Source organism: Lepisma saccharinum, chromosome 2, assembly GCF_977018435.1.
Source record: "Lepisma saccharinum chromosome 2, izLepSacc3.1, whole genome shotgun sequence".
In the NCBI taxonomy this organism is placed as follows: Eukaryota; Metazoa; Arthropoda; class Insecta; order Zygentoma; family Lepismatidae; genus Lepisma; species Lepisma saccharinum.
The window spans coordinates 170,967,970-170,992,586 of record NC_139230.1 but is presented as its reverse complement, the minus strand read 5'-3'; the positions used below and the strand labels follow the sequence as shown (position 1 = coordinate 170,992,586).

The 24,617-nt window shown below is 38.7% G+C and overlaps 1 protein-coding gene across 2 annotated transcripts in view; it reads left to right on the top strand.

The window, feature by feature from the left end:
• Positions 1-24,617, top strand: part of LOC145984190 (patched domain-containing protein 3-like) — a 178,284-nt gene that overhangs the window by 98,190 nt on the left and 55,477 nt on the right. The window contains exons 1-2 of one of the 2 annotated variants that reach the window (XM_083117707.1): positions 9,296-9,326; positions 14,020-14,093. Coding sequence is in view for 1 of the 2 variants with exons in the window: in XM_083117706.1 (XP_082973832.1) it covers positions 14,020-14,093 (74 nt within the window). In the remaining variant the exon portion in view is untranslated. Of the gene's footprint in view, positions 1-9,295; positions 9,327-14,019; positions 14,094-24,617 lie in introns of those variants that run through there. The other variant, XM_083117706.1, reaches the window with a different exon arrangement.

The following is a 24,617-nucleotide window of genomic DNA, read 5'->3' as shown; positions in this document are numbered from 1 at the left end:
AATTGACTGCCGTAACTAGAGGGTGGGCGGGAATGAAAATTTTTGGACGGATCCGGAAATTTTCGTAATTTCCCGACGCTGTGAAAATCTCGAATCTACACACTATTTCCCCATCCCCAGTCGAGTGATTGTTCTTGCTCTTCTTGAATGAAAACTGGTGATTTCAAGGAATTTCAGACAATTATAGTTCAGAAAATACTAAGCATTAACCACTTTTAAATACGACCCTTTGGAATTTCTCGATTGTTCTTTTCAATTGTCAAGTTCATATCCTGAAAAGTTGGGAAATAATTTCCTGAAGTCGGGATCTGACCTTGACAATGCATGCGCCGTCATTTTGAATTACCCCACCCCCTTTGTTTTTTCCAATATCATTCGGCGCGTTAAAACATTGATCCGAGTTAGCATGAGAGACGAAATTAATTAAGTAGTCTGTCATATCTGTGCATGGTGAATAAGTTCAAAATGACTGAGAACTATTCATAAACAATTCATAGCTGTTGGTGAAAGGTAGCAGTTGTCTAATAAAATATTATTGTCTAAAAGCAGAGAGCATTCTAATGGAAGACAAATTTTGAATCGATATCAATATTTTAGAGGAAATTTTCATGAAAGGACGATGTTAGGATTATAGATTGTTTTATTTCTAAAATGTATTGTTGCAACATTGTTCTGCAGTTCTACCACGTCTGAGGTGGAAACGAAACAGTTGATTCCTCCTTGGCCATAATGATGATCACTAGGGCTAGGATTTTTATGACCTAAAAATCACCAAAATATTCCAAATAAAATATGCTCTAATGACCTAAAATTTTACAAGATATGCACTAGAATTTGAAAAAATATGCCCTTATAACTGGACTGTTTCAAACATCAATATCTAACATGTGCTGAAATATTTTCACATACGAACTATTTTTAGAGCTTGAAAAAGCGAAAATATGCTGAATATGACCGAAAATTCATCAAAATATGCTCTATCACGTATAATTAGCCAAATATGCCAAAATATGCCTTTAAAGAGCACCTCAATTCAATTAGTTTCTTCGTAATATGAATTTCTATATATTTCGGGAACAAATCACCCTTACCAATATATATATATATATATATATATATATATATATATATATATATATACTAAACCATAAAAATCCTAGCCCTAATGATCACAATTAACAATTGGTTGGAACTAATCTTCAATCATGAGCAACAAGGTATATCGTTGTGAAATTTTTACTCAAACGCTTAATGAAAATGAACGTACATTATACATCTGTTAATATAAAAATGTAAAATAAAGCAAATCAATCAATCCACTACATCTGTTAATAAATCGGCATTAACTACATCTTCTGGGATAGTCCAAATTGATGTTTCGACGCATGACAAAATTTGCTGCTATCTTGTGAAAATCCTGTTCACATCTTCATTCTTGAATCCAATTATTTGGCTGCACACCTCCTAACCCCACAAAATTTCCTCAACACCCCCTAAAATTTTCACAAAATTTGTCATTTTGGTTCTAAATTTACACTTACACCCCCTAAATACGAACTTATATCCCCCAGATGGAAAATTCTGGATAAGCTCCTGCTCGAATCTATTCAGGACTGTTGGCCGACAACTGTCATTTACCGTCCCCAGAGTTTTCGTAAGAGTATTTGGAGAGGAAGTGACGCAACTCCTTTCTGGTCATCTTTACAGATATTATTTTCTTTCCACATTTTTCTTTTCCTATTGGATTTTTCATTCTTTTCAGGCCAACCTGGAAAATATTTTCAACAAAAATTCCTCCCACGCCACTACTTGAGAGTTCGAATTCTGGTTAAGGCAAGAGATGTTTCTACTTCATCAGCAGTATCATCATCATCTTGTCTTCATTGTCGCAGTTTACTATTCTGTGTAAATACACGATTTAAAAAGTAAAACATTCCATGAGTTACAGATGAAAGTTGAAAACTCTTGTTTCTGCTTGAAGAAATACCGAGGCCTAAGCTAACCTACACTTATCTTCAAGGAAAAACTAAATTTGTTAATAGAACAATTGCGTGTTGAATCGCTCACAGTATCGACGCATAATAACGTACAATTTCTAAAGAAAATAGAAGACAATTACAAGAAATACCAAGATGTTATGTAACTTCACCAGTTTCGTGACAAGGGAAATGTTCCCAGTGACCTACCTTAACGACATTTGAATGTGAGAGATGTTTGAATTAAAAAAAAAATCCCAAGGAGTATGGGTAAGGACGTTTAATTTAGCCGTATTACTAGAGAATAGAAAAAAATACCTGGGATAAGGATTAACGCTGTCCTAAGTGCGCAGTCCATTTCGTTACTTCTTTGCGTAAAACTGATAAAGGAAGATCTATGATAACCTCGTGTTTTGTATTCTTTTCTCTTCAGCACCACCCATTCTGAATTTTTTCTAATGTTTTTTGCTTTAAGAATTGCTAGTTGTTGAAGGTCATAAGTTTTTCTTTCCTCACCTGGCCTATCTCAAGATTTTTGTTTTACCGGCTCTGTTGCCCAACATGGCGAAATATGACCAATTAAAGTAATGCAGCCTCAGCCATATTGATGACTACAATACTTACTTCGATGATTTTTTTAAAATTGTTCATTCATTAAATATAATCATAATATTGGGCATTATCATAACAGTAGTTTAGCGACTAATTATTATTTGAATGGTCTCGTCCGTGGAAGTCAGTAATCTGAATTAGGGTAGCCCGGGGCTATATCGATCATTTCACATTGAACAGAATATAAGAAATGGAAAAAAACTATTCCTCCCAAAACTGTTAATTTATTCTGAAACACCATTCCTTTGGCTACAAAAGTGCACAATTTAAAGTTATATGTTTATATTTCTGATAGTTGTAAAAATGGAAAACTGAAACACTACACATTGCAAGGTTTTCCAAAACTACGGGGTAATTCTGATCATTGACGGGGCTATTCTGATCACTTGCAAAATGCATTTTCCACAAATTAATTGTTTCTTACCAAGTGTTGCATCGTTGACATCGTATCCAGTCACCTTTGACAGCACTTTCGTTGTAGCTAGTAGTACAACTGACTGCAAGAACAGCAACGGATATTGTCTTCATAGTTACTGACATTCTTAGTATGCTGTCGTTCTTTCATTTTCTTCCCTACAGGCGTATGCTCGTCAGATGTTAAATGGCATGCTCCCACTTTTCTTCTACATCGTTTTGTCTTTTCTGGCTCTTTGGTGGGAGATGGGATTATTTCAGAGAATGGTGAAGTGGAAGAGTATGTGCTTGGTAAATTTGTAGAAGCCCTGAGAGTGGAAGATGGTGCAGTGGAAGGGACAGACTTAGGGCTAGGCCTATCATTAGGTTGTGGAGGTTCTTCTAGCACTAGAAATCCTATTCTGTAATGACGTATATGGCACGTTGAAAAGGCCCGCCGCAGCACGTAAACTTACATCTCCACGCAGTACGCTTGAAACAGCTCTATTCATATTGTCCTCCGACCATTTCATTCGAATCCCTTTCGACTTGTACGTGCGCACCATCTGCAATGATAACAAAGTTAACGTAATTAATTTTTGGAGTGGATTAGCACACAATCTGCTGATCGATATAGCCCAGGAAAAAAATGATCGTAAAAGCCCCAAAAGCCGATATTTGTTTTATTGGTTGGCTACACTGCGCTATAAAACTTTGGCGCCACGAACGTGTATGACTAACAACTAATATACCTACCCCATTGTTACATACATAGTTACTCACTTACTCATAATAATGTGGCTGGTATAGCTTACGTTCTAAAGCTTATCTGTTTAACTATGCGAAAATGCACATGCAGAGTACATACCTTGTTTCCAAAACAAATTTTTTACATGCACATCAATTTACAAACAGCAGCAGTGTCGTGCGCGTCTCAACCGTGTAGGTTCTCCTTCTCCACTGATGCCATGCAGTTTGCCAACCTGAGAATTAACAATGCGCTAGGATCGAATATTCTTTCGTCGATCGATATAGCCCCGTGATCGATATAGTCCCGGGCTACCCTACTGTTTGGCTTATATGAACGAGTATAACACTGGTCGACAGTGATTTTTTTTTTTTCATGAAAGAAGGTGTTCCTTTTAGTTTTCGAGCTGCTGAAGACGAATCTGAACTTCGTTTTTTGTCCTGCACCCTCAGATTTCGAAATAATGCCAGTTATAGTATAGTATAGTATAGTATAGAATGAAATCGCAGAGCTTCATGTTGGCGGCCTTTGTGCCCCTCTACTAATTATCCCAGAATCACAAATTACCTCGTTGGAAAGCTTATGGAACACAGAATCCAACGAGGTACATTTGGGACCCATCACGCCCAATTTGAAGAAGAAGAAGAAGAAAATAAGAAAATTGTGGAAAAAGTTAATTTTTGGAGAACTTGAGGTAAGTTTGCAACACTTACAGTTGCGCTACGCAAACATAAACTCAGTAACACACACCCTATACATTAAGTTGGCTAATTGAAGTAGTCCTGTAGGACGATTATCAATGAACAAACATATGTAAAGTATACATATTGCAATATACAGGGTGAGTCGAAAGTCCCTGACCACCCCTTATAAAATGAAAGGCAGTGTAAATTGCAGCAATTGGTCATGGTAGTAATATATTAGGCCTAGGGGAAACTTTTTGGTGCATGTCGTGACAACGTCCGCCAAATGTACCTCGTTGGATTCTGTGTTCCGTAAGCTTTCCTGTTTCCAACAAGGCATATTTGTGATTCTGGGATAATTAGTAGAGGGGCACAAAGGCCGCCAACATGAAGCTCTGCGATTTCATTCTATACTATACTATACTATAACTGGCATTATTTTGCTGAGGGTGCAGGACAAAAACCAAGTTCAGATTAGTCTTCAGCAGCTCGAAAACTAAAAGGAATACCTTCTTTCATGCAAAAAAATTCAAAGTTTAATTTTGTTGACCATAATCATTGAGTTTCGTGAGTATTAAAGAAACAAGTTTATTTTGCAACGTTTGAGTCCACTTTATTCTTATGTAAAAAAATTGAAAGTGAATTTATAGCTTAAAGCGGAATTCGAACCATTAATTTACGTAATTTAGCGTCGCCTTTCTGCCACATTTGGCTAATCGCGACAATGAGTGGTGATATGATGAAATTGATAAAGGAACATTCACAAATAACACCCGTGTCCAGGCCTGAATTCGAACCCGGCACCCCAAACAATTTTGAATTTAACTTTGGTACTATTAATGCTTTTAATGTAATGCTCTAGCAAGGAAAAATTTACTCTTTTACAATAAAATATTAGTAAATTATAGATTTTGCATTTAAATCATTTTAAAACTTACAAAACTGCAATGATTTAGCTCAAGAATATAAGACCAAATTTTGTTTAATTTTGAATGTAGGAAATGTAAAATTCACGTCTCTATTTTCAACTTTATATTATCTTAAGCAGCTGGAAGTAGCGTCCAGAAACACTATCAGTCTACTCGATAAAGCCATGAGAGAATGACTAACACATTTCGTGGGTTTTTACGTTCTTCTTTTCCCTTCCTTTCTTGAATAACGCTCTCTCGTTCGAAATTACAAACATCCCAAGACCATGGAAAACTAAACATAAAACCACATTTCACAATTTTTCACACGGACCAATTCTTTTCTTTATCATGTGCTCTATCATACAGCCATAAAGTAAATGAGGAGTTGTTATTTCAACGTAGCAATCTCGGGAAACCGCACAGCTTCGAAAAACGGATTTTGTAATTTCAGCCCGTTGTACTAATTCCAGGTGGTGCATGTAAAGAAAAAGTTTCATATGAGAGTTGTTTGAAATTAAGAGACCTATCGATCGAGTGACACTGGTCCTCTTTCAGATTTGAAATGTTTGAAGTGTACCCTGTAACGGATTAGCACAAAATTCAAAACACGTGCTTATGGACATTTTTATGCGGCCACATTTAAATTGTGAACTTTTTTTTCGGTACTGCAGGGTGTCACCGAATAACAGTAAAAATTGTAGGGACATAGTCGAACAATTTGCATTAATAGCAATTTTCTCTCCGGACACAAGTTCTAGGAATGCTAGTGCTCTTTTATCCTATTGACAACTTAACAATGAGGTGGTACTTACACTCTGGTCATGGGTGTATATATAGTTCACGTAAGGGGGGGGGGGTAACTTTTGGCATGATTTGGGTTGCTATATTTCATAAGTGAATATCCGGGACACTGCTGACCGGAAGCTTGTTGGGGAGCGGGGAGGGCGGGAGTGTGCTGGACCCGACAAAGTTGTGTGTATGTACATATCCATTATCATATTCTTTACACTTGCCCCGTTTCCCGTAACCGTTGGAAACGTCGGGAAACATGGTGTGCGCTGGATGTCTGCGCCGTAGATACGTGGTCCGAGACAACCTTTCTGCTTCTCTACAGTTCCCATTTGCTCGTCCATACACAAACACCATATCAGCTAGTTCCTCTAGCGTATACTCCATTGCACTGATTTGCTGCTGCGACACTCGTCATAGACAAACTACTAACGTGCTTCTAGAATACACCAGTGGCGAAGCGTCCTGTGAGGACAGGAGGCCGGGCCTTCCCACGCCATTACTCTTTTAAAGGTGTATTTACTTATTTCGTCAAAACATATGCAATGCAAAAGTTTGGAATTTTCATTTATTAAAATTACAAAAAAATCTAACCCTGTCCAGTATGTGAACTTTCCACGGAGTGAGGCACATATGCTGGTACCTCTTCTCTTCACATTCTGTCGTACGGTTGTATATGCGGGAAGCCTAATCTTACGAGTACTGTACGTATGCTTATAACGTGCTGATGAGGCCAGCCTCACGGTGTTACCCACTAGGACGAACAGAATAAAAGCAACACTCCATTTCCACCAGGGTTGGAAATTTGTGGTGCAACAGCATTCTTTATAAACATTAGCCTGTGTTCGTGCAGAGAGGTTTCTATTTCATTGTACATTCTCCATATTTTGTACGAAACTTAGGTTTTCCTTCCTTTCATCGACAACTGTTAAGTGAAATTGAAAATTACGGAGTACTCTAGTTCTGACTTAGTTTTCTGGTCAGAGTGCTGATGGTCTTGTCGATTCACCCAACACCGTAGCGTAAACAAAGTCTAAAGTACTTACTATTTGTAAAGTAAGTCTTCATACCAAATTATGTAAATTAAAATTCTAGTTACGCCTTATATTTACAAAGTAGTTTTACTTTCACTGGAAATAGAATAGTTTATTTTTATCGTGAAGGGGTATTCCCTCGCTTGTTCCCTGTCTGTGAAAACTTGCCTCCTGCTCAGGACGCTACAAGGGAGCGTGGCTCGGAGCGCGAGGTTCGTGGCGGTAGTTCTTTCAGTTCAATTGAGTTCTTAATTCAATGAAGATGTAATCATCGGTAAGGTAGGACCCACTTTTGGTCATTCATGTTTCCTTCTTATAAAAATAATTTCTAAAATATTTTCAACTCCTTTTTCCTTTGGAAGTAGCAGTGGCAAGTGACAGAGTTGTTGAAACGTTATTTAATGCGTTAACACTGTCGTCGAATAGATATTACAAGCAGACATTTCTTTAAGCAGCCGACACAAGCGAAGAGGTAGGCAGTTTCGTTTACCCTGAAGGGATAACAAGAGAAGAGGGCGGGGAATGAGAGTACAATGCAAGGGAAGACATTTTTGGGTTTAGGACAAAGAGTGTTATGGGGTTATTGCGCTGGCCATGTCTGTTTCAGGTCTGGCGGAACAGGCCAGTGTTGTCACATTGGATTGTCAGAAAAGAGCTAAATTGCGCCTAAAAATTGGGATTCTATTCTCTCAAGCAACTACATTTATTATAACCTGTTTATGTTACATAGTAACCTGTCGCGTTGCCGGATCCCAAACAAGGATCCTAGTTATGTTCTATTATCACGTAAAGGTGTCTACTCACACGAGGGGTAGAACAAACTAGGATGCGAAGTATACACACTGAATGAGAGAGGTCACCTTTACCTATGTTTTTTTCTTGAAAGCCACGTAGTGGTCATCCTAACACGTTACGAAGCCAGGTGACCTAATTGTGGTCATGTCAATGTTTCTTGATCCTCTTTAATTCATTATCTATACATTCTCATATTCACGATTAGTATAGATCAGAACAAATGAGACGAAAATATTCAAGATTGAAATTATGTTTACTTGCACATACAGGTGTCAGAAATTAATTTATCTAGAAAGCCAAGACTGGAATTAACTACAACCATTCCTTTAGTTAGACAACAGATAACAATGGTGTTTCCTCCGTGCGAGGAAGTCTTGCTAAAAAAAAACTAAGTTGGCAGCAGTAGAACGTACCAACTGACAGTCGCTGAAAGTGCGGAATTCTGTCGTCTGCTCACGGCACAAACGTCATACTGACCCGAAAATTATGGGGTTCTTCTAGCCCTTTTCACCTCAATTGCAAAATAAATAAATAAATAAATGTAGAAAAAAAGTGATGAAGAATTGACAACAGGGCTCGAGCACTATTCGTTGGATTTTCGCGATGTCTCATGATTGGTAGTTCTTTCTGGAGGTGTGTGCATAAATCAGGGGTTGAAGAAAAAAAAAAAAACAAAAAAAAAACGAAATGAACAAAAATCTAGATCGATGGAGGAGAACGTCTAAGACATAATTATCGTACTGATTGCCAGTAACAACACTTTTGAAAACGTCACGCCACTGGCAAGTAAAGAAGCGGCCCGGAGAGACATTGAACCACTCTCCGTACAGATTTAAGCAACTAATTGAAATTATCGCACTTTTGTGCCTACCCTGCTAGCAACTCTACGCTTCGCCACTGGACTACACACGTCGAGTTTGACGTTACGTCTTCTCCATGCCCTTCGGAGGTTTTGGCTTGTAACTTTTAACTGGGGCATTTCCGGACCAGGGTTCCCTATCTCATTTTGTTGCGTTTGTTCCCTTCCATCATCCCTGCAAGTCTGTAACACGGTCACAGAAACACCCTGCATATACATACAGTGCTTTTTTTCTGGGAAGAAAGCTTCCGGTATTCTTGAAGTTGGTTTGTTGTTCTGTTCATCCTCACTACTTCAGCTATTATGGTGTAGTCATACATGATCTTGTATCCATGTAGTTACACATTCCCTCGTTAAATCCAAATATTATTTGTTTCATTCTCACCTATAAAAAGGTGCCGGTACGGCGTACCGTAGCGTAAAGCCATAAAAGAAGCACTAATATATACGTATGCCAGCCTGTGCATCGGAGTGGTCTGCATATCGCGCTGTGAAGCCATAGGCCCCAGATCGAAGCAAGCCTTGGGTAAGACATGGGTGTATCATCCTTCATCATGTTAAGACATTCATTATAATTCATCCTCATCGTTGCATTTAAAGTGAAATGATATTAATAGCTGCATTAGGTAACTAAAGTACAAATATAAGAGACACCATTGTAAGTGTATCGACTATAATTGGTTTTCAAATCTGTAATATCTATGGAAATAAGCTATCTGTTTTTCAGTACACACACCGTATTGAAACATACAAGTATAATGTATATGCATCACGTAGAAGTTCTAATTTAAAAACTCAAGGTTTTATTTGTTTGTTAAACAAGCACGCTGTACGTACACTGGGTAAGTAGTATATGCATTAGTATTTTTTTTTTTGGGGGGGGTTACGCAACTGTGCACCTGAACTGCATCTTTTCACATAGCTGAAAATAAAAAAAAATAGTCAATTGTGTTCCAAGAGAACCAGAATACGATCGTGTATGCATAAACAGTTGCCGGCTCGACTTTTGGACTCGCCACTGACGTTCTGGGCCTCGTTGTATTTCTGACTGTCCCTTCATCAATTTCATCTCATCATCAATCACCGTCGCGATTAGCCAAAAGTGGCAGAAAAGATACGATGAATCGCAAAAATACAAATGCATAAACAATTTTTGTCAGTAGCTTGTATGATGAACTTAAGCAAAACTACACACACACACACACACACACACACACACAGACCCCCCCCCACACACACACACACAGACAGACAGACAGACAGACAGACAGACATAATATAATTACAAGTACTACACAAATTGTTAATATTTGTACAATATTTTACACTAATTTTCTTAACGTAAAAGGACTTCGAATTATTTTTAAAACTGTTATGTGAAATGAACGTAACTATATCTCTGTACGTACTTCATATTTCTAACACCTTTTGATCAGATAAAGTGACACAGTCTGCCATGCCTCATTTACTCAGAAAACTTATATTGTGTCAAGAATTATGTTTGTCTTTTTTAAATATTTGCATTTTAAGCATTCCTTTCGATCAGTTTAGTCGTTCTACCACAAAATGTATCTATAAAAGTATACACATTCCTTAACGTGGCACCCTTACCAGTATAATAGTATTCAGCGGCACCCATTTCTACCTTGAAATGCTACATTCTTGGCAAGTACTGGGAATCGGCAAACTTGCTTTTCAGCTTTACGTAATCAGTCAGAAAATACTCGCTTGCTTTAATCACACAGTTCTTGTTGATTATGTCCTTGTGTTTGAGCTGACAGCAGCTTGCTAGTGAGGCTTTTCATTCTGCCTCTGGGAAAAAAAAAGAGCTTTCTTTTCCATTGTGATGAAGGTTTTTTATTGTTCTCAGATGCCCACTCACAAAAGTTAGCCTTTGCTGTAAAAAAATCAACACGATATTTCAGGAGTGTAATATTGCAAAACTTAAATAAAAATTAGTGACTTTTCTCCCCAAATTTAATTCACCCCAAACAACACTTTTCGAGTAACAAGCCTCCAAATGAAAAGAGAGCGATTACATTTTGTAATACCAGATTTCATCAATGTTACTGTTAAATTATTATGATAACACCATGAATATCGTGACTAAGAATAAACTATAACACAATGTAATGAAAATAGAACTAATCATACATGCATACCACCTTTCATAATATTTTTTTTGTAATTTCAATTTCATTTCGACCGTGATCAAGAAAATGTGGGGCCCTAACTCCACACCCCCTATACGCCTTCATGGCGTGGTGCAAAGCACAGGGTAGTACTTTCCTTTACTTTACTTTCTTTTCATTCTCTTTTTTAAAACATTTATCACTCCCTCCCAAAATACACTTCCATTTTTTGTAACCAAAATATAGATACTCATCAGGAGCCCCGGAAAATGGTTCCAGAAGTAGTTTAATTGTTCTGCTCATGGTGTAAGAGTTAACACAGTTGCGTATTTAAGAATTTCTATCGACTTGATTCCCCAAAAATATTATCACTCTAAGAAGATAATTATTACAATTATCGCTTGGTGCCAGTAAAACATTTCCTTTCGCTTATTAATGCATTGCAATTTCAGCACCTCCCCGAGGGCTTAGTGGCAACACTGGCGATTTGTAATCAAGGGGCCCCAAGCTCCATTCCCGCTGGAGCCACATTGAACGGATTCCACTTTAAATTGTAGGCCCAGTCCCGATTAGCCAATCCGAACATAAAGTGGACTTGAAACAAACTTTGACAATGTAGTTTTGAATATCAATATTCCTAATGAACAAGTAAATACGCCACTCGTTCAACCCCCTTGGTTGCACTGTAAAGAGTAATTGTAGCAGTTCATGTTAAAGCCTTCTCATTGAGTTTCACTTGTAGCTTCTGGAATATGTGTGAAAACTGTCAGATGTTCGATTAATATTCATTATCGGGAGCCATGTAGAACCATTTGTATCCGGTAGATAAGAGTTTTGCTTCGATATTGCATCGAATTATAAATAGAGAAGAGTTTGCCATTTTTCTCACGAAGAGGAAGTTTATAGGAGGAGTACAACTAATGCTGCCTTCACATTTTTCCCATTGGCCAACTTATTGCAAGATTTATAAAGCTTACGTTTCGGTCGTGTTAAAGTAAATGGCCTAAGGAAGAATTATTGTATGATGAGTCTAAAAGGTAATTTTATTTCGAGAGACATGTAACCCACATTATACTCAGATATCAAGTTTTATACAATCAGAAAATATAACTTCCTTTAGGGTAAACAGAAAGAATTGCAAGTTACAATTTCAATTGCGGAAATTTTCATTTTGGACTGTTGAAAGTGGTCAAAAGTTGTTTGAAGGCAGTAGAAAAGTACGGCCACACACACAGTCGGTTATTTAGTAATTTTATCTCGCATAGTTTAAGAAAAAAATCCGTATCATTGTGATAACAAATCAAATGATGAATTCACCTTTCGTTGGTTTTCCTCGCAGAAATGAAAATCACTGAAGGAAGGATTGAAATGAGGAGGAGTTTAAGAAGCTTCGAAATTGTCAATTTCCAGCAAATTAGAAATCAATCTTTGGTGAGGTACATTTTAGCAACTAAACTTAAGTAATACTTCGCCGTGGTTTCATCCACACATGCATTTGGTAATTGATAAACAGAGTCTGTTCACTCTATTTTCCGAAATAATCTTTCGGAAAGATGATTTTATTGCCATGAAAGTAAGTTTTAAATTGTTCTTTATGAATATAACATTTTTTCGAAAACAATGTATTATGTATGTAATTTGGAACAGGTGCAAGTCGATTAAGTGCAAAGATGAAAATAGTTTGAGAATTAATTAATGTCCGAAATCATAAAGGTAAGTCAGAAAAACATAATTGACATGTTAATGTTGCTGTTTCATTCAGTATGTCAATTTTCAGTGAAGACTGAAAATAGCCTCAATGAAATTGTTATTGTTATTATTATTATCATTATCCGGTGGTGTTATTAAACTAGCCTGCCTCTTTGGGAAAAAAAACTGCAACAGCATGTTTTCATTTATTTTCTTCCATGCTTTGCGATACAGGTGAATTGCTTTATTTTCACATTTCTGAGAGCCCCAGTTAGGCAGTTACAACGGAGGTGCAGTGCAGATGAAACAGCACCGCTTTGAAAAACCCGTGCGTATACATTAGTTTCGTGTGCGTTTCCCGTGTTATTTTTATTATCATAATTAAATGCTTCGCTCTCAGCACAGCTTCACCTTCGTTATAGTTCCTGGAATTCACATCCCATTCGCAATATTTAAATATAACGCGTAATTTAAAAGTTTCTTCCATACCAGCAATGACAACACGCTGCTATTACGTACTACTACCTATGCTACTACTCAGTGGCGTGCCCAAGGGGGGGTTGGTGGGGGTTATAACCCCCCCCCCTTTGGTCCAGCATTCCTAAAAGAAAGAACGTCAAAGGTAGGCAAATATGACAAAATGAAGGCTGACTACTAAGAAATACTACACATAACCCCTCCCTTTCGAAAATCCTGGGCACGCTACTGCTACTACTGAATGTAAACAAAGATCTATCCTACGTAGAGCGGCCATATTGGAAGCGACACTAGCGCTCAGGTGGTAATTTTAATCGCGAATAGAGTTGCTGTGGAATGATATCCCAAGGTAACATGAGATTTTATAGTTGATATCGATGTAGAACACTGTTGGAAGCATTTTCCGTGTGAAAAGATTCTCGTGGGAAATTGTTTCATAATAAACAAAGTTTGTTAATTTTTCCTCTTGTGAATTCTATATTCATCCCACATGCAATACTCATAAATTTATTACACTGATTCATCATTGTGGCATGCCGTGCAAAATACAATTTTTACGGGGTGCTTAGGGTCAAGGGTCTTGTGTTCGATTCTCGAATAAGCCATTGTATTCGGCCGCCCCCCGTGGCGGAGTTGTTAGCACATCGCGCTACGACGCCAAGGGTCCCGGGTTCGAATCCTGACCTGGATGTTTGTGAATGTACATTTATCAATTTAATCAAATCATCACTCATACCCATCTTCGTAAATTAGCTAAAAGTGGCACAAGAAGCGAAGTAAAATAAAGCAAATCAAAGAAACCATTGTGTTAGTTCTTTCATCTATTCCCCGTAGATTTTCATTGTCGCGATTAACCTGTACATACAATATATGCATAAACATATCCTGGAATGTTCTTGAATTATTATTTTTTTCTTTCAGCTTGAATACATACACAACAATGTGACGTCATTGACAGCGAAGGACGGAACCACGTGGGACGACGTGTGTTTCAAGTAAGTCTCGTGAAACATTTTACTGATACTTTTATAACATTGAGTTCATGTTAATGAAAACTTTCACTATTTGAGTAAAGCGAAATATTTCCATAGTGTTGTTTTTCAATCCAACACATACAGTTAAGAATTGTCAACCAATCTCAACCAAATAAATACATATTTATTTTCTCATCTACAAATTGTAGATATGGAACAGGGTCAAGTGATCACCATAGTCGAATAAATAGAAACTCTTTTCAGAAACTCATTGTAGCAGAAAATACGAATACGTTATGTTCTTTGTGTCTTCAAGTAATCTGCCAAGTTACAAATCTATTAAGACGGGAATACATGCTAATCGTAATAAGTAACTTGTCAAAGAAAAATAATACATTTTCCTAGTACTTATTTCATTGGGCAAGTAAAGTATGTTTAGATGATCTACGGGTAGTTGGTATAAGAATTCGGACAAGATTCGAAATCAGTAAATTACATATCTATAATTCTTGGGAGAGACAACTCATCTGTTAAGAAGTGTGAACAGTGCTCGAAGTGAAGTGGGGTTGCGAGGAGATGGTATCCCCCAGCTAGCAAGACTTTCGAGAAGTATCCCTCCAGCTGTCACATTAGTCGGGCAGAATTTCACTTGAACCGTCAAGTAGGGTATAAAGTTTTTTTTATTGCTTTTATTTGATAAACATTATTTACTGACTTGGAAACCGAATGATGCCACCCTGGCACCCTTGAGCATTTTCTGTTATGACGTCATTAAAATATCATCATAAAAATTACAAGATAACCTCATAAGGCCAGGAAAAATAGTAAAGGTTTCCCAAAATGTTAAACAAAGTCAACATATTTGTGCCATGGTAACACAGTGTTACAGACCCAAAATGAGCGTGGCCTAAGGTATGGCTCCACGCATTATATATCGCGGAACTGAAAGTAGTAATCGGAAGTGCACCACAATCCAACCGCCTTCGACGGCAAGAACACTGACGTTATAGTCATCCACGAAGGCTGACTTAAGCCCAGTTTCCATTACCACAAATTTGCCGCGCAACATGGCGCGGGGCATGCAACACGGCATGTGCCAAGCATTTGTTGAAATGGAAACTGTCTGCAACATGCCGCGGCGCAAGTGCCGGGGACAAAATTGTCCCAAACTATTTTGACGCACAACATGCGCCGCGGACAAAATTGCCCCAAACTATTTTGACGCACAACATGCGCCGCGGACAATGGAAAGTGCCTGCAGCAAGTTGTTCTTGGGGCACGGGCATGCGCACTCTAGTAGAAACAGACGACGCGACTACAACCACGTGCTCGCTGTTCGGACTGAAGCGGCGTCACGACACACCGTCCTGTTAATTGAGTGTAGTTGTTGTAGTTGGTTGTGTAGTTGTACGTGAGTGCTTGTTTTGTGGACAATATGGAGTGATCGAAAGATAAAGTAGTAAAACTCATAGAGCAATATGAACAGGAGTCAGTGTTGTGGAATGTTACCAGTATGCGCCTGCCATAACCACAAAACTTGCCCTAGCTGTATTGTCTATTTTTACGCAAGTTAAATCACCACCAAATTATTACAATACAAGAGAAGAAACACTGAACTTCTCTAAAGCTACACTGCGGTCCTGGACTCCGGTGTTGTTGCGGGTGTATTTTGCAGAAGTAGTTTTGAATTGGAAACAGTGCACTAAATGACGCGCAACATGCGCATCTTGCTCGTCATGAGTCTGGAACTTGTCAGAATGGAAACTAGGCTTTAGTGGGGGGAAAAGCAGCTGAAAGTTTCATAAGTGGTGTTTAAAAACACATGATGTGATTGAATCCTGTAGTCTTGGAAATAAATACCAGTGAATGATGATTAGTCCAGTTATGAGAGTAGTACAAGAATGTTATGTTTGTAGTAGTTGTAGTCATTCAACGCGACATAAGTTCACTTTTATGCACAGAATGGCTAATCGGGACTGGACCTACGGTTTAAAGTGGGATCGAACTCTGGATCCCTTGATTACAAGGCACATCGAGGAGGCCCCTGATGTTTGGTCCGCTCATAGATGCGTCTCTTTCAAATACAGACAACTTTTTATAACTACGTGTAAGATAGAACATATTATTTAAAATAAACATGGTATGAACTCCATTCACTTCTCTTTTAATATGCAGCTGTGTAAAATTATAATGAAAAGTAAATGGTTAAATGCTCAAGGGTGGAACAACGTAAACAAAGGATGATGCACGTATTCATGTCCTTTGTAGGTAGCATTGGTTGTTTAATGCAAGGAAATGGTTTTGAAGTCAACATTTAGTGGTTTCAAATAATTATACTTAGTAGAAAATCACGGTCAAAAGAAAGCAGAGGTCCAAGGATTGCTTGAAGATACATATTATTAGGGGCAGATTACTACGGTTGAGGATCTTCAGACTGAAGGCCACAGTCTGCTGTTTATGTGTGGATGTTTTAATTATATCTGTTTTCATTATTCATTCGATCACGTAGGGAAGGAAATTGGCTATTAGAAATGAGTAGCTGTTCACTGCAATTATGCTCGACATACAGGTGGTGGACAAGAAATATGAACACCATGATATGACACAAAAAATCTTTATTCGTAGGAAGTTGACCCAAACGTGGCTGAAATTACAGCATGTATCCGACGTGGGGTGTACAAATGCAGGTAATACGCATCCATTCCTCGCGCAAAACTGTCTCTTGCTCAGAAGGTGTGGCTGGAGGTGGAAATCTAGTTCGCACTTTGGCCTCCAAAATACTCCTCCATGTTCAATTATGTTAAGATCAGGCAACTGAGAAGCTCACATGAGATGTTCCACTTCATCTTCGTGCTCACTGAACCATGCGTTGATGCACCAATAAGTGTGAATGGGGACACTTTCTTCTTGAAACACAGGTCGTTCGCCAGGGAACACTGTCCGGATCTCAAAATGGAGATGTCCAGAATTCTGCGATATTCCTCTGCTGTGATCCCCCCATGGAGGACTACAAGTAGTCAAAGACTACACCAGAGTATCTCTCCCAACATCATCACAGAACCCCCACCACGTTTAACAGTAGGAAGGAGGCAATCGACATGAAAGGCTTCTGCAGCCGTCAGGCACGTAGGGTATCTAGAAATATGTTTCGGAAGCGGGTCCGAACCAAGTGTCTCAGGAATAATAATAATAATAATAATAAATTAAAATAATTATATTAAATCAAATTAATACTAATTACAATACATAAATTATATTATTATTACACGAATAGGTAAAAAGACTGTATAAGAATAGAGAGATAACAGGGCATATTAATTACGTAGCTTACCTGTAGATCGGAATAATTTACATAAAAACAAGTGTTCTGGCAATGAAATTAATGTGAAATAGATGAATAATTGAATATTTATCGAATAACAAAAATGATGTTACATGTAGTTGTAGAAAAGTGAGTTTCTGATTAAAATTTTATGCATATTATTTTGAGTAGTAGTGTACATAAATCTTCTTTGTAATGTCATTCAAAGCCGTGTGATCCCAATATAATCCTTGCCTTCTAAAAAGTTCAGAGGGAATTAGTAACCATCGATTATGCAAATAATGCTAATATTTTCATTACTGAATTTTACTTGGTAAGTCTTTCGGAGGGTCCGGACCCTGGACCCCCTAACTGCCCTTCAAAGCCTATACGATCCCAATATAATCCTTGTCTTCCAATAAGTTCAGATGAAATTATACAACAAAGGCTCAACGAATATATTTTCCATTATTTAATTTTATAACTTGATAAGTCTTTCGGGGGAGGGGGTCCGGACCCCATGGACCCCCTAAATACGTCCTTGGCAGCCGTTCTTCACACCCAAATACGCCTGGTGATCTAGAATAATGTGAATGCAGATTAATCAAATCCATATGATCTGTCCTCACTGCTGCTGTGTCCGAACGTTAAGTCTGTTCACACTGCCACTGATATGGAAAGTAGCCTCGTATACACGATGCTCTCCCTGAAATCATCATTCTCAAGCAAATCCTGCATGTTCACGCCGAAGAACGAACGAGGTGCTCTCGCCTGGTTCAGTGAGTGCCTGCACAAGTTGCTACTTCAAATACAGGGTGATTCTTTATGCAGTTTACAACTTCAATAAATTATAATTATTTATTGGAACCACATACAGACTTGGTTTATATGTCATTATGCAGCAAAACACTTCAAGTTTTGACTCACGTAGTGTGTAGTTGCGGAGTTGATCACATGCGGCGCCACCGGTCTATCGTTGAAAATGGCGACTTTCACTGGTGTGGAAAGAGCTAAGTGCGTGTTCTGGTTCGAAGAAACCAAGTCAGGAACGAGTGTACAGCGAAAGTTTCGCACAGAAGATGACCATGATGGGCGCATATGGTGGCAACAAGATGGCGCCCCGCCGCACTACCTGACAGAGGTAAGGGAATTCCTTGATCATCGTTTCCCAAACAAGTGGATAGGTCGTGGTGGACCAATTGCCTGGCCGCCATGGTCTCCAGATTACACTCCTCGACTTTTTTTGTGGGGGTTTGTGAAAGATAGGGTGTACACCCCTCCCCTACCTCATAATCTTCATGAACTTCAAGATCGCATCACAACAGCCATCGCTAATGTTACCCCTGAAATGCTGGTTAATGTTTGGCAGGAAATTGACTTTCGTTGGGATGTGTCCAGGATGACCAACGGTGCACACATTGAACCATGACAGATTTCTAATAAAAAACTTGAAGTGTTTTGCTGCATAATGACATATAAACCAAGTCTGTATGACGTTCCAATAAATAATTATAAATTATTGAAGTTGTAAACTACATAAAGAATCACCCTGTACTTTAATTGGAAACTCTTATGACGCATTTCATACCATAGAACGGGGCATTTCCAACTCACGACTCACCTTTCGAACAAACTTCCAGGGGTTGCCCTTATTGGTTTTGTCAAACTCTATCCACTACCGAAACCTAAGACGACGGGCGACCAATGCTTTTGCCATTGCACAGGCAAAATTTCTCCAGGAATTGTGTACACCAACGCTTTATAAAGTTATCAAGTGGATCAAACCTGAACAAATGCCGAAAACTCTGTTACAAATGTTTTCACATACTTTACAACACGAAAGGTTTTTTGTTTTTTACTCGCCACCATTTTGGACAAACAGTTCACACACGCACGGGGAGTATTTCAAGTGAAACTTATGAAGTCTACTTACAATCAGTGCTTGTTACAAATCTCTCCGCTCACCAATCACGAAGAACGAGAGAAGAAATGGGTACAATCTTTTTCGGACACCCTGTATTGTGCAAAATGAAATGGATTAAGTTCTAATTTGTATTTTTTTCTTTGTATTAACTGTCTTACAACATTCTTCTACTTTTGATTAGAATAAAATCAGATATTAATTAAGGAAACTAAGAAAAATCCACTTAAATTTTTAAAATTTTATGAAAAATGATTATTTATTAATTTACACAAATGGATAATATACTACGTTATATAGGATTTTGTTTTGTTTCCAACGGTGTCTTAATGACTAAAATCGTACGTTAGTTCCAGAGATATTAATGATTAATCACACCTAACGTAAACTATGTAGTTAGACAAAATGGTGCATTGATGACGTCATAGCCAGAAATGCTCAATGATGCCAGAGTGGCATCATTCGGATTTTAATTCAGTACATTGTAGTTAATCAAAATGTTCAGTAAAAAATACATTATACCCTACTTGACGTTGTCACAATTTTTAACATTGTCGACGACCCAAGTACATTGAACGTCCGCAGGATTTTTTCCAGGGAGGGGCAAGGAAGGTATTTTTTCCAGGGGGGGGCAAACAAGTCACATTTTCCCCCAAAAGAGTGTAGTACCCTAAAAAAACATTGCTTAAATTTGAATTTACGGTGTTAATGCAATAATTAACACATATTATTTTGGCTAAAATGAAATTATATGTGTGAAATACATAATTTTGGTTGACTTTGATTTTCCAGGGGGGGGCCACGCCCCCCCTTGCCCCCCTTCCGGACGCCCATGATTGTCACCATGTTAAACAATAGGAGAACCCCCCCAGCCAAATATAACCCCCCCCCCCCAGCTAACATTTTCCACTTCAAGCGCCGAGTGTGAATATTATGTAAGAGGTGGCTAAAGGTCCTTACAATTATTGTTCCTATGTAAACATTGGACCTTATTAACGAAAGTATTAATTCTATTAAAACGCCTTTGGGTTCGATACCCGGTGAAGTCTCATAGTGGTTCGGATTTCACTCTTTAAACTGTAGGTCCAGTCCCAATTAGCCTTACTGTGCATAAAGTGGACTTACAACAACTCAAACTCAATTAAGACACGCACAGTAACGCAACTAAACCGCCTAGCACCGCATATCCGAATATTGAATTAAATTCTCTGTTAATATTTACACTTCTACAGAGGATTAAATCAAATCAAAATTAAATCAGAGGCGTAGGCTGAGTTTTGTTGACACAATACAAATTATATGCGAATATAACCCACATACATACATACACACACACACACATATCTCATACAAATACCCGGTGGAGACACAAGTGGTTCGGATCCCACTTTAAACTGTAGGTCCAGTCCCAATTAGCCTTACTGTGCATAAAGTGTACTTAAAACACCAAATCAACCAACCAACCATATCTCATACAACACGTGAAAACATATACGGTTAGTGTAATGATAGGTACGCGTTCAACTAACAAGGACAGAAGGGCAGGAGGGAGAATATATATTTACATAGAAATCTGAACTATGTTCCCGAGACTCAGTTGTTGCTATGGTGGGGTGCATTTGTTCAGCTACATACTTGAAGCAAAGTTTGGCTTCGGTATCACCTCCACGTGCAGCACCATATCGTCCGGAATCTCCCGTTGCCAGCCATCAAGCCCGACTTCATTAAAACCCAATGTCATGAAAAGCTATTAAATTCAACTCGAACGACTTTCCTTTACTGCCGGGTCGTCACGCCAATTACCAACTTCCCAAAAATAAACTCCACCTTAGCAAGGTGCCACGCTCAATTTCTCCATCGAATTCTATTCAATTCTCAGAAATAGAAATATCATTTTTTTCGTACTGGTTTTCGCAAATATGGGTTTGTACGTTGACTATGGTACGGTGGATAAATTTAGTCCACGAGAGATCCCGTAGCCGCCCAAACTTGGATAGCGGTGGCATAGCTATTGTACGCCTGACGCAATGAGTTCTCAACTTCTTATGACCCGGGGATTAACAACCGCATATATATAGCATTGTTTTCTACATTCAACCATGAAATTGAATTTACATGGCTGTATTATATTGCGCACGGATGTATGCATTTCACAGACCATATATCTTTCGTGAAATGGAGCAGAAAATAACAATCGCAGATCAATGGGATATAAAATGCAAAGAAACGTGCGAACTGTGTATATATACTGCACGTCGGCCAGGAGTAGATTGACTGTTGAGTCGCCCACTTCGCTTCATAGATTCTCAAGATAGGGTATGTAAGTTTTAATACGCGTGTCGGAATGAGCTCTGCGGTATATCGTAATGCGAGCAAGTAACATCTACGCACCAACGCATCATTTGCTGCAGTTTTTGTGCCTCGGTCTTCGTGCTACGGCACTCGTAACAAGCAAGTGCTGTTCAGTGAGGCGCCAAAGTTAAGGTTCCAGATTCGAATCACGCTACCGGCGTCCCTGCAGGTTTCCCTACAATTTCCCGGTCACCAAAGTCAAATGATGGGATTGTATTTTTAACGTAGGCCACGGACGCTTCCTTCATTTCCTTGCCCCTTTCCTTCCATGTCATGTTGAAATTTATAGTATACAAAGTCCCTTTTCAAAGGACAATTCACACGATGCCGGAAGCTTCTGTTGAATTTACATGTCTGTATTATATTGCGCACGGATGTATGCATTTCACAGACCATATATTTTTCGTGAAATAGAATAACAAACTCGGATCACTGGAATATATATACTGCAAGTCGGCTTACCTCCACCCACTGTGTCTTTCTTTACAAACCTTTTAAATATTATTAAATTTATTAGAATAAATAAAACATTTTAATACTCAGCACCTACTTCGCACAACACCAGTGTCCACCAAGTTTTCACCAGATTAAACCACAATGTCTAATTTTGCACCTGCTTGCGGAGATGGTGCATCGAAATGGCGTCAACTGCTTGGAAATTTGTTCTGATTCATAATATTCGTTCTGCAGGTAATAGTACGGAATGTCACGCCGATTTTGCAGCAAACTGCGAGTGATCCACTGATGGCGAATAGACTGGACATTTAAATAGTACTGCTCCTTCACATGCATGCAAAATGCAATGGAAGATGTTGATTCATCAGAGCAGCCTTTTTGGCCCGAGGACTTTTGTCGAGACGACTGGATGTCCGATAACTAGGTTCGAAGAGTGGCCTGAATGTGAGCCTGTAGCGTGTCTGATTCTTCTTTTACGGCATGACAGTAAATTTCCACGACTCCAAAAAACTAGTCTCAATTGTTTAAAAAATATTTTATTTGCACTTATTTTCGTGTTTAATACCCTAAAAGAGCAAGCGAAATGCATAAATGTGTGCATTATATTTTCTCCCTTATTCCTTCTTTGGGAGCAAGATGTAACCTGTTTTGCTTACCTGGAAAAGCATACGCGCGTGCTGTTCCGAAAATTTTCGCCAAACGAAAAAAAGAAAACCCTTGCCGAACCAGCTTCTTGACGTCATTCAAGAACCTAATTCGCACCCAACTTCCCTCTCCCGTCGGCGTATGCAATTGGGAACCCTCTTCTTCAAAGTACTACCTCCAGCAGAAGTATATGTTCTAGTACCCATTCGGTTATTTTACGTAGCTTTTGTACTCCCAGGGGTGCCCACGAATCGCGCCATCAAAATATGGAAGGGGGATTTTATGTATATACATTTTCTAAATTTTACGTATAAAATGTATACCTTGGCATCATTATGTGGGATGAGACGTGTGGGAGAGAGGATTCGGCATATAATTCAGTAGTACTGTAATTCATTTACTTTAGCTGGTTGCAAATCATGTTTACTACTAGGTGCACCATATTTAATCCGGTAGATGAATAGGCATGGCGTAGTGATAGCGTCGTCGCCTTGTAATCAAGGGGTCCCGGGGTTCGATACCCGGTGGAGATACATAGTGGTTTGGATCTCACTTTAAACTGTAGGTCCAGTCCCGATTAGCCATACTGTGCATAACGTGGGCTTAAAGCACCAAACCAATCAATTAAGAATTATGGGGGGACAGATCAGGTAAAGTGTTTAGTGAAACTTTACTGAAAGTCAATTTATTTTTACATGATAGTAGTAGACATGCTGTCTTAATTAAATGCTTTATGGGGATTATTACATGATCTGGGAGGGGGAGGGGGAATGCGCCATTGGTCTTGTTGAGGATGGACACACCTGGTACCTCCCCATGTGAATCGCGGCGATGAGGATGAACTGATGAAATAATCAATGCCAAATTCATAATAGGGTTCGTGTCGTAGAACGTTACGTTAACCATCCTGCCTCGGAATATTCTTCATTTTTGGTTGTTTGACATAAAAATAATCAAAAACTACCGATATTAGTGTGGAATCCATAGTTTTTGGGGTCGTTAAGATGAATGCCGTTCAACTCAAAGTTCATTTTACACTATAGTTAGAATTCATTGTTTTCCTGTCTAATAGAACATTGGTAGCTATAAATAAATACCCGGGCAACGCCGGGCAATCAACTAGTATTTATATATAACACACTATTTTGGGTCGGCTATATATCGTGCAATAACAACACGTAATAAATCAAACCTAGTGTATAGAAATATCTGCACAATGCTATTTTCCATACAATTTAAATGATCCCGATGGTCACGGCCGTCTGTGGGAGTCGAACAACAGATCACTTTGATTGGTTGATTTGCTTTTTTTTACTTCGCCTTTTGTGCCACTTTTGGCTAATTCGCGAGGATGGAGATGAGTTTATGATATGATGAAATTGATGAATGGACACTCACAAACATCCATGCCCAGGCCAGGATTCGAACCCGGGACCCCTAGTGTCGTAGCGCGATGTGCTGAACAACAGATTATTGATTAGTATCCAAGAAGAAATCGCCGTTACGCAGCAAACACAACTCCCAACTAGTTGCCTTTCCTCTATCGTCGTGGTGTGTTGATTTACCCTATTCCTATTATTTTACTTCGCTTTTCTACATATTAGGTTAATCGTGACGATGAGGATGGACTGATGAAATGGAGAGGGATAGAGACAGGAAGAGTTTTAGTTGTAAGGCCACTTTATGCGCACATAGGCTAATCGGGACTGGACTTGCGGTTTAAAGTTGGATCCGAACCACTATGTGCATCCACAGGTTATCGAACCCAGGGCCTCAGAATTACAAGATGACAACATTATGTACTGATGAAGCGGAAGAGGGACGAACACAATGGTGCGTCCATGCCTTACACAGGGCTCGAACCTTCGAC